At 39.7% G+C, this 12342-nt stretch overlaps 1 protein-coding gene across 1 annotated transcript in view; it reads left to right on the top strand.

The window, feature by feature from the left end:
* The window catches only part of cntnap2a (contactin associated protein 2a), a 396601-nt gene that overhangs the window by 185580 nt on the left and 198679 nt on the right, over window positions 1-12342 (top strand). Inside the window, exon 6 of the mRNA XM_037756451.1 lies at window positions 2512-2705. Within this exon, the coding sequence (XP_037612379.1) occupies window positions 2512-2705 (194 nt within the window). The remainder of the gene's footprint in view (window positions 1-2511; window positions 2706-12342) is intronic.

Below are 12342 nucleotides of genomic sequence, written 5' to 3'. Positions count from 1 at the left end.
TTTTGCCAGGGGGGGGGATACATCGCAAACTGCCTCACCCTTTATTTTATCATATGACTATCATCTCTCATGACTCCTCCACTACGCTTGGTGCTCCTCCCCCACTCTCTCGTACTTTCTTGGTCTCGTTATCTCTCTCACTTTGTCCCCATGGTTCTGTTCTCTCTCTGTCATTTTTAAATCAGTCATTCTCCTTCACTTGTGCTTTCAGCCCGTCACTTTCTTATCTGTATTTGTGTCCTTTTGGAAAAAAAAAAATCCATCACAGAGAATCAAAGAAGACGGCCGTGACATGGCCAGTTCGCAGTCCATCCACCACCCACTCTTCCCGATAATCATTTCACTGTCGCATTCTGTCACAGGCTCGGCTGTTTGTTGCACTGATACATTTTCGGTGCTTGGTGTGTGTGTGTGTGTGTAAGTGTGTGCGCACTAGTCCCTACATCTGTTTTATGCACTCTAGTGCGCTCTCTGCATGCATTCTCTTCTTATTCTTCGTTTTTGACTGCTCCCACAGTAGCCCGCTTACAATGTTGGCATCACACGTTTGTTTTTTTTCTCTTAATTTCTAATGGCAGATGGAATCAGGTCAGTGGGATCCCGTCCAGCATTCTTCTTTCTCTTCTGTCAAGCAGTCGCCTCGCTCTTTTGTTTCTGCAACATTTAACCGACGGCTCATTTAACCCCCGAGGTCCAGGGGAGTTTGGCCTCCCGTCTCAGGTAGACACCTGGAGGTGTGAAAGGGGGGCAACTTTTGGAGGACACATTTGTCTGGCAATGAAGGCAGAGCCATGAGGTTTGAGGCTAGGACAAGGACGCAGACTGCCACTGAGAGGATTACGATACAAACGCAGCCATCTATTCCCACAGTCGACACTGTAGCCATGGGAAAATAACATTGAAACGCTCCCCTTTGATGCTTTCAGAGATAGTCATTTTCTTCAAAGCAATATTTCACCTTGGTAGAAATGTTTTCCAACTTTAGTGCACCTCCCCTGTATAGGAGATCATAAACCTTCAACTTCAAAGAGCTGTGTTTTTGTACATATTTGACAATCTGCTAAACTATGTGCATAAGGTAAATAGGAGGTCACCTAATTTCACTCCCAAGATTTAAAGTAATTCCCTGTTTTTATAAAAAAAAAAAAGAAACTATGCATGTTCCACCGGAGTGAAATATCACTTTAATCTACACTCAAGGATTCGCATTTTGAACCAGTGCTTAGCTGGAAATAAGCGCAGATAACCATATGTAACTGTCAGCATGAAGTGGGTTCTGTTTATGCTTGACAGCGTTTGCCTTTTGACTTATTTACATCTCGAGAGATTGTCTCATTCCTGTATTACTCTGTGTAAGTACTTTGTGATCAGTAACAGATCATGCAACACAATCTCACGGCAGTTTGTGAAACAGTCATGAAATTTAATCTATTTGATTCGTGTACATAGACACGAATTTCCCTTTTTTTTCGTGACGCTCAGCACAACTTTCAACAACGTATTTTGTATGCTTTTTCCTACAAATGTCCAGCCACACATTACGCACGTGTCAATTTCCGCTCCAGTCTTTTCAAAATAAAACTACTTAGTTAGGTTTAGGAATAGTTTGACTTGGTTAGGCTTAGGCAACAAACTACTTAGTTAGGTTCAGGAAAATCCAGGTCTCCTGGATGAAAGTCCTGTGTTTTTCGACCCAAACCAATCCACCCAGACCTCCTCCCTACGTGGCGTTTGCTGCTCTTTATACTTCCTGGTTCACGTATACGTAAATTACATACGAATTGATTTGGTGCTGACCATCACAAACAAATTTGAAATTTGTGTCTATGTACACAAATCAATACATTAAATGTTGTGACTATTTCACAAACAGTTGCTGTGCAACTAGTCTGGATCATATCATACATAATCATTAGTAATGTTCTGCTCATGTTCTGACTGTGGGTTTCATTCTTGGCCACTTTGTGTATCTGAGCTGCAACTGAACATATCTGTAGTTCTGTGGACTCCACAGCATTTCTTAAATGTCATATTGTGTCTTGCATATCAATATTAAAAAAAGGAGTCCACCCTGGAATTTCATACATACTAATGCCGTTCCTCTAGAAGTTGAGGTGCCATGCTGTGCTGGACGGTGAATAATTATATGATACTGAAGAAGAGTGTATACGCTATTCCAGTGCCACTCTTGGAGCAAATGGGCTCCTCTCTGCTGGACACTGACCATTAATAATAGGAGGGACTATAACCGTGTAACTCCACATTCTCTTTGTAAAATGTCATTATGGCAGGACCATGCTGCTTCTCTGCCGGTCTTGGTGCTCAGCCTGCATGTGCAACAGGCAGTCTTTGCTAATAAGATATTCTGGTATTTCCTACTCTTTGCTACTATTCACTGTATTTAATTATACCAGGGCATAGCCATTTTACTTCACACACATACTGTTAAACAGATATAAGATAGACGAACTTTGACCTCGCACTCATTATAAAATGTCACTGTCTCTGCAGGTGCTGGCGGATGGTCACCTCTGGACAGTGACCATTACCAGTGGCTACAGGTGGACCTGGGCTCCAGAAAGCAGGTGAGCGCCATAGCAACGCAGGGCCGCTACAGCAGCTCCGATTGGACAACGCGTTACCGTCTCCTCTACAGCGACACAGGAAGGAACTGGAAACCATATCACCAAGACGGAAACATTTGGGTGAGTGAACAAGAAATATGTGTGCAGGTGTATATAGTATGTGTGTGCATATAAGCCATGGACACAGGCTATCAGATAGGGAACTAAAAACAGTAAGACCATCAAAGACAAAGCTACAGTTTTATATAATAATTGTAGCGTTGCATTTTTCTTGAAAACAATTCTGACTCTGTAACTATTTATCATTTCCCATACTAATGTTTTTCAGCGTAACAATGAATATATCAGTCAACATGTATGTGGTTAAAGGACTGATCAGAAGGGGAATATTTTATTATGATAGAAAAGGAAATGAAATGCTTATCCACATGCCTATCCACATTATCATTAAAATGTGAAGGCTTTCTTTCCACGTTCACATAACCCAGAGCAGAAAACCTTGTGTGGGAGTGCCACAGCGTGGTGCGCATAAATATTCATCAATTAATTAGCTCCGATTTTACCAAGTGTTATATCGCAACCACGGACCTCATTCAAGCACTGTTGGGTTCTAGATGGAAAATACAGTCTAAGGACAACATGTGGAAATGAGCCATTAGCGCTTTATTCCTTGACATTGATGTGATCTTTCTGTGGCGATGTTGCCTACTGTGCCTCGCTTATTCCAAACCAACAGACCTCCGTCACCGCACTTAGCAAGCACTTGAGTGGGGCAACTGACAATCCGTGATCATTAGCTAATGGGTTAAAGGCCCACACTGTTCGCTGTTGCTGCATGGTGAAGGGCTACAGGTGATAACAGATGGGCTTTCAGCAAGAGGAGAGGAGAGGAGAGAAGAATAGCCCTGTCATGAATAACGTTGATACACCAAGCTAGTCAGCATAAATTTAAAACCTGGGAGTAAAAAGGGGGGAGGCTGTTTGCTTGTTTATCTCCACCGGTGGAGACAGAATATATTTTTTCCCCCCAGTCCCTCCACTTTACTTTATTGGTCAGAGACAACACACAATAAAGGAACAGTGTGTAGCGTTTAGGGGGATCTATTGGCAGAAATGGAATATAATATTAATAAGTATGTTTTCTTCAGTGTGCAATAATCTGAAAAGAAGTGTTTTCGTTACCTTAGAATGAGCCCTTTATATATCTACATACGGAGCAGGTTCTCTTCACGGAGCCATGTTTCTACAGTAGCCCAGAACGGACGAACCAAACACTGGTTCTAGATAGGGCCATTCACGTTTTTGTGTCGGCCACTGTAGTTCTCCTGCATGCTTGGCACACAGGAGAAGTTTCAGTTGGTTGTAATCTGCAACCTCACCACTCAATACCATCAGATCCTACACGCTGTAAATGTATCATATTTAGCAAAAAGGCTAACAAACAAGACATACAAAAGCAGAAAAACAACATCAAGGACATACTGTATAGGAGCACACAGCATACATTAAAAGGAAAGCTAGTAAAAAAAAAAAAAAACATTAAAAACAGACCATATATACATGTAAGCATCTGCGTTGAGATGAAAAAGCTTTAAAAACAGATGGAATAAACAGAAGCTGACCCTGTTGACTCCTGTTTCTGAAAATACACCACATATCAGAATGTTACTAAGTGTGATAAATCTGATAAGGGAAAATGTATTTTCCAAAATACTGACAAAAATAAAATAAAAAATAACCAAGCAGTTATACGTCTGCAGTGCAGAAGTACCCGATTTGACTTTTATCAGGTCATCAAATAGGTGTTATCAGTCACTCTAAGCACCATAGATGTGAGTCATTAGGGGCATACTTCGCCTACTACGTTGTAAAAGTGAAAGTGAAACTTACTGTAAAAGCAACACGTTATAACATGTTGTGATACCGAATGAAACATCACATATTGAACAAAAACAAAAAGGTTTATTTAGGTTTAGACAACAAAACTACAACTTATTTAGGTTTAGGCAAAAAAAAATTGTTAAGTTTAGGGAAAAACATTGAACAATGAACATAACGACAAATACACATTGTTGGTTTCACAAGGGATGTGAATTTCGGTCTCCTGGGTGAGAACCTTGTGTTTTGGGGCTGTCATTTTCTTTTTTACCTTCTTCTGGTGATCTACGATGCGAATAGATGATAAAACCTACTAGTTGGTGTAGTAGTCCCCTATTGGCCCACATCTATGGGGCTTATAACGACTGATAACTCCTATTTAATAGCCTGACAACAGTCTAATCGTCTGGCAGAAGATGCATTTTTACTAATCTGGAGTTAGTGTTCACTGACAAGTAAATTGTTAAATAGAAGTGGAGCCCAATGCTTGCCCTCTCAGCAGCCACTGACACACCATATGTTCTAATCATGACATGAACACCCTATAGCCGAATATATTAACATAAGCTTTTCACTAATGCCGCTTCTTGAATGTTTCCTGACAGGCGTAATTCCGGGCAGAGTATGTTTGAACGGACTCTGTCCCTTAAGTTTTACTCCTGAAACGCTGCTATGCAATTCAAGCTTTTCTACCTCTGCTGACAGGGCAAGAAAAGTAATCTTCAATAAAGATTCATGTGCACCATCACACTTTCTGTACAAGAAGATCCGACGTGAAGAATCTTGTTTACCTGCCACAGAATTAAAAGCTCTAGTTAGCGGGTGTTTTCACACGCAAATGTGCACAGTGTTTGTTTTTCTGCATGTGTGCATTTTTGTCCGTGGGTATTAAGCTGCATTCAGCCCCAAATAGCTTCATCATTATTCTCTCTTTTAGAACTGTTAGGACGGGATGCGATGACAAATATGGATCGTTTACAGTTGAAAGTAAATTAAGCTGTTGTTTGTGTGTGCTGCATCATAATTGTTTGCCGATTATTATTTATTCAGAAGTGTTTTCCTTCTGCCATTAACCCTGATTCATTGCCTCTAATATTTCTGCAAATACTCCAAAACACATTCATCTTGGGTGTATTTGTAACTATAGCCGACTTTTTTTCTTCTGTTTTGCCTCGATGTATGACACATATATTGCTTTTTAATTTATCGCCAGTGCAATTCAAAATATTGCTTATGTAAACAAATACAGAGCCAATAATTTTAAACTGGGCATACACCATCAATAACCCCCCAGTGCAGTAACAAGCAAAAACCCAGAGCCATTTGTTTCTCTCTGTCGCTTGCCTGATTTAGAAGAGGCTTTGGGATTGCAGCAATCTACATGCATACACACACACTTCTACTCCTACTAAAGCTAAAGATTAGACCTTTTTTGTGAATGTAAGTGGTGATAATATTGGAGCTATCAGTGCTTTTGATCAAAGGGACGAGTTGGGATGGTAGGGTGCTTAAGCCATCTTAATGTTTCACACACACACACACACACACGCTGCTGCCATCAGGCCCTGTTTCAGCCCATTCAATCACATTCGGCTCAATCCCATTCACCACTGGATGAGGTTCACACAGTGATCCCCAGAGAGAAAACCACCTGTCCTGCAGTCTTATGCATGAAGGTTCTATTCAGGAACATTTTGCCACCAATCACCGCCTGCCGTTACTCCACATTGATGGCTTAACTCTTTCACTGCCAGACTTAGAGGGCGACTTTCAGTCACAGCAATAGCGTCGATGCTAAGCTGAACCGTTGTGACTGTGTCACTGGGGAGGATAGTTGGTAATGGCCTGGCAGCCGCAGTATTGGTTTTGTGAAAAAAATAATGTTTTAATTCCTCACTAATGTACTACTGAGGAGTCGCAAAGACACTGATGAATTACTGTGATAATTAAAACTGGTCGAATAGAGGACAATGCCTAAGAGACTGCCAATACTTGCAAACTTGAATTAATCAGTTACGCAATAATCATACTTATAAGGGGACTCATTGGCTGTAATGGAAGATGCAATGGATTTGTGAATAGATAATATCTGACTGAGTTCTCATCTAATTATTACAGTAAATGGAGAGTCAAGTTTTTAACCATTAGTTTGCGATAGACCAATGTGTTGAGTAGCAGGTCGATATTGTTTGTATCTTGTGTTTTACCAGGAGGCACATTTTTTTGGCAATTAATCTAGCGATTATTTTTTTTTCAATTAGTCAATTATGACATGTTTACAACTAATATAAACAACTAATCTATTGATTATTCTAAAGATACTTTTTTTTAAATTCCAGATTAATATAACAATTAATTTACCCCAAATTAATATCACAAAATTGTCAGATTCATATTTCAATATTTTATTAAATCCTTTTGTCTTAAAAAAAAACAAATGTAACAAGATAATAGACCTAAAAAGATAATAGACTTTGTTAGATGCATGATCAGAAAAATATTGGACCTCAAAATCAGAAAGGATTGCTGTGACACACAGATTCATTTAATCACTATATGTCACAGCAACCCTGAACTGAATCAGTATTTTTACTTAAGTACTCAACTTAAAACTTAAACTGGTTATGACATGGATGGATTTCATCAGTGGAGTAATATGCAGATAAGATAATCACTGGCAAATGTATTTTTGCATCAGCGTGGGACAAGGGAAATAATGGAAATGATTCACAGACAGAAACAACAGTCGGTAACGTTATGTAAAGCCATTTTCTCAGTCATACAGGGTCGTTTAAGTAAACAGAAAATATCAAACAGCAGAATCCCAACGTTAGATGATACGTGTGTGTAACGTTATGTTAGCAGCGGCGGTTACTGCAGAAGTTACTTTTAACATGGAGGTGATGAAGAATCATTTAGAAAATCAATTTTAAGTGACTACTAACAGAAACACAGAAACAAATTCCACGTGTTGATAATCCTAATATATCATGCTCTGGTGGGGACAAAAAGTAAACAGGACGATGCTGTCTTGCTGCGATTGCTGTCTTGACAAACGCAGAGTTTTTGCAGAGTTTACAGAGCTAGGTTTCTGGGGGAATGCATGGTTTGACCGGGCACAGCCATTCTTGTGACACGCGTTATGCAAATCGACGTATTTTTGTTATCAATGACGTCGATTAGGTCAACGAATCGTCCCAGCCTATAGTGACTTGATACACAGTCGTGCCTGCTACAGAAGTTGGTAATAGTAGCTGGCAGTAATGCACTTAAAACGCAGCAATGTGACAAAAGAGAAGAAGAAGACAACAAGCAAATGCAAAGAATTAGGGTTTAAATCTCTCAAAAAATGTTTTAGGAGGTACAAAATACATTTAATATGTTTGTTAGACCTTAATGACTATGATTTGGTGAGTAGCATTGAAGACAAAAACGTGTTTGTCCACATGGTACTTTAACAATATGTATTTTTTTGTTTGCCAAATTGCACTTTGGCAATGATTTCAATAAATAAAATGAAAAAAAAAATCATTGATTTACTTTCTTACGCATCCTCTGAAAACCTTCACCCATAAAATAGTGGCAGCTGCAAAGATTATAGAACATGCGTTTTAGAAACTTGGAGTACTCAATGACAGATAACAATTTGTCATCGAGGTGTATGTCTTGGAAACCTGTCAAGTGATCATCTTTTTGTCAGTTTTAGTGTCAGACTTTGATTCCACAGTTACAGCATCATGATCTATTGTGTGTCTCAGGGGGAACATTAAAGGCTAAACGTGGTGTGCAGTGAATTCTGTGACTGTCTGCACATTAAAACTCAATTACCTTAAACATTTTAAGTCACATTTTCCTTCCACACACTTGTTTACCATAACTCTTCTTCAGATAATGCCAGCAGGCCCTGTCAGATTGTTTATTAATGTGGATGAGAAGCTTGCAGCTGCATGTAGACCAGCCAGGTCAGTTGACAGTAATGTATGTATCCAATAATCTAGCACAGACAGTGCTGCACATCTTAAACCGACACAGGATCAAACGGGGGCATGTTAATAATGGTTTCTCACTGGACCAATGAAAAATGTGATTTCTGTTCTTTGGACTATACTTAAATATATAATAAGTTCCTGCCACCCAAAACTGCCTCCATGCGACTGTTTTTTTTTTTTTCCATAATGTGTTATATTATTATTACGTCTCTTTGTCATTTTCCTTTTACGTGTGTCTCTATGAACTTTGTGTAGGCAGCACAGGGTTAGAGATTGAATTCAGATTCTACATGTGTGTGTCTTTGTTGGTGTCAGGGGTTAGATACTTACTTACCTTAATTATACACATAGGAGAAATAGTGCATGACTATGCTGTAAGCTACACCTGTAAATACCGTATATGATGCATGTTGCTAATATTCACCAAGATATACTGGCACTTAACAGCAATTACCTCAGAGCAAAACAATGCAGTGGGGGGAAAAACACAAGACATAAAATAAATATTTTACTGTAAATCAGCATCATAGAGAAATTGGGATCTTTGAGATTTACAATGGAATAGGGCACCAATAATTCTTCAAGCCTCTGTGCTTGGAAACATATTACTGACCTTGTTATCTTGTCAGCTGGCCTGTGAGCCACTTTGGTCCATGCTTGAAAAAAGCAGGGCATAATGCAAGTGAATTATAGTTACCGAAAACTCTGACAGGTCTATTAATCTAACACCGTCGTATCACTGTTTGGAATCTTCACATGTTGTGAGATTCTCACTTCTATTTCCCGTTGTCTTACGAAGAAAAATTTCACTGCTGGATTTCACCGGGCCATTTCTTAAATCTAGGTCACATAGTAGACGTGCAATTATTTTAAAAATTGGTGACTTATGGCCAGATAAAACTGAGAAAAAGGCTGTAGATTTCCCTATATCTCTAAATATCCTACATCAACCAGAAAGCATTGTGCAGAGTGCCTTCCAGACCGCTCCAAGGCCACTCTTTTTATGGGTACTTTCCACAAGGACTGCCGCCGGTGGTGGCGTGTTTATGGAATTTATTTTCAGCAGAGATGAGTTGGTATTGACCAGTATTATATCGCACTGGAGTGAGTTATTATGTAGATCATTTCGAACTTCCAGAGAGCTGTACACAAGCCAGAATCAGTGGGCAACTCCGGGGTCTGAAAAGTCAAGCCTATGAGACAATGACCCTACTTCTCACTTGATTTATGACCTCAGTAAACATTGTATACATTAGTTTATGGTCTCAGTCGCTAGTTTCAAGTCTTCTTTAATACAGCATGATGTTCATTTAGTGAATTATGGTCCCATTTAGAGTCAAATAGACGATATAGGGTATGCTTTAGGGTGTGGCTACCTTGTGATTGACAGGGCGCTACCAGTCTGGGAGTTGTCTATGTTTCGTCTTACAACCTTAACCCTTTCACAGGGTGTTTTCAGTTCATGAAAGTTAATTATAACCTTTTTAGTCGCTTACAAATGTCTTTTTCAACATTCGGTTGTACCTAGATCCACCCTTTTGTGTCACTTCTGGTTGCAAAAAAACAAGACGATGACGTTCAAAAATCAAGATGGCAACGGGCAAAATGGCAAACTTGAGGCTTCAAAACGGTCATGGTGACTACGTCCACTTCTTATATACAGAATACTGCGAGAGCACAGCGGCAGATAGAAACTGAGCACAGTGAAGTTCGTTGTCGTCTACATCGCTCTGCCGCACAAACATCTCACCTGTCACCAGCTGCGGAACGAGCCAGCCCAGCCAATGGGCTTCTCTGTCGGCTGAGATTGTAACGAAGCTCTGGCGGCCGCCTCCTCCTCCATACGCTGTTGTGTCTAATTCCGCAACACTGCACTTGTGCTGGAGTAAATGTATTTACCTGCCTCCGACTTGATTTATTTATCTGTGATATTTCACAGTCAGGTCTGAGAAAGAAAAGCAACAAGAAGAATGAAAGTGCAGTGCTGACTTTTTGAACTTGAGCGATTTTCCCAGTTGTAAGATTTAAACCACCCTCCGCGTTTTTGCATCCGATTAAATACAGACATCAAGTGCCTCATACATTTCCATTTAGGCATTTGGCTGACATTTTTATCTAGAGGGTTTACATTAGGAGGGAAGTAAGTGTACATTAGTGCAAGGGACCAAAGAGACAACAACAAAGCAAGGAACAATGAATAAAATGGTTAGTGTAAAAACAAAGATAAAAGGAGTGCTCAAAATATCTTGCATATACTGTATATATTAAAGTGCTCATAAAGGAGAGGCGTATATGAGGATGCAGGGAAGTGGTCTGGAATTAAAACTTTCTCTCTCTTGGGCTACAGTCTTAGACTTTAATAGAAGAATAAAAGCAACTAAGTCTTTATTATAATGATATTTACTTTTTATGTATACATTCATAAGTATACAACATATAAGTATAACAACAGACTAGTTTCAGGTATGTCTAAGGGCCATTTGGTTGCAAAGGCAAACTACTATCTTCCAGGAACCACTGGACTATTGAAACACCCAACAGCTGGTTTTCGTGAAGCAGGAATTACGCACAATATATTGATAATGCACTTTCTTGAAACTAGTGCAGTGCCTGTCCTGAACAGACTGATTGTTTGGCCCCCAGAAGTTCTGCTTGCAGCATTGTCGAGAACCACAGTATGGCTGCTTATGCCCGCCAAGTGAGAAGTTGAATGGATGAACGGTTCTTGAGATAAGGACAGTCATATGCACAGACAGACAGACAGACAGACAGACAGATATATAGTTTAATGATGGTGCTACAGCACCACCTACTTATTGGCCAGATGGCACCAAATTTGTCATGGTCACTCAGACATCATATCTACATATGTCCACCAAATGTGGTCACAATAGCACAAAGCGTTCAGGAGACATGACATTTTCAGCTATATTAGCAAAACTGTATGGAACATCAAAATCCAAAAAATAATTATTTTCCGCTTGGTCCAGAGATTGTTCTTTACTAAATATGGTGACGATTACATAGATTTGTCTAGGCCGACAGAATCCAGGAAAATAATACTTTTGTCTCTGAGAGTTAGGAGTCCTAAGTTATAGGCCAAAACGTAAAGATCATTGTTATAGCGCCACAATCTGGTCAAATTGCACCACAATCGACACTGCACTCCCTTGGGTCCCCAACAATACACCCGCCAAGTGTGAGGTAGATCAGATGAGCGGTTCTCGAGATATGTGAAGGACATACAGAAACAGAAACAGACAGAGATTCTTCACTTTATAGTTAGATAGGCACATAGCTCCATCATACCCACATATTCTGGGGAGACCCGTGTTATGAAGGACCAAATGCCTCGCTCATAAATTCACATTTAGCTGGCGAATCTGCCGCCTGCTAAATGTCAGCTTGTAATTGAGTGATCAGGAGGAGTGCTCCAGATCTCAGCAGGAGTGCGACTACACTGTTGTTTCACTTTGCTTTCTACTATGCTTTCTATGTATTTGTTTTAATTTAATCTTCATATCACAAAGATATTTTTTTAAGGTTCACTTATGATGAGTGGACCATTTACCTTTCACTGTGAAGCTTCTGAATAAAAAAGCATGTTTGTGTGAGTGGGAGAGAGAATGAAGTGTTGGCTTAGCTGTGATAGTGTCAGGAGTAGGAGAAAGGGAGATATTATGTAAACAGAAATGTTGACTAATTTCTTTGCTCTAATTATACTGTAGCTGCACAATCTAGCGCTGCCACCACATCCAGTGCAACTGTTAAGAAACGCCTCCGATGTTTGAATGATGATAGCCTTTCATTAACTCATCTAGGAATCATTTCAAACAGCCCAAACCTTCATACTCCTGCTATTGTTTAAGTTGACCACATTAGTGGTTCTA

The sequence above is a fragment of the Sebastes umbrosus genome, chromosome 21 (genome assembly GCF_015220745.1).
Source record: "Sebastes umbrosus isolate fSebUmb1 chromosome 21, fSebUmb1.pri, whole genome shotgun sequence".
NCBI lineage: Eukaryota > Metazoa > Chordata > Actinopteri > Perciformes > Sebastidae > Sebastes > Sebastes umbrosus.
The sequence above is the reverse complement of the archived record's forward strand: the minus strand, read 5'-3'. Positions and strand labels throughout refer to the sequence as shown.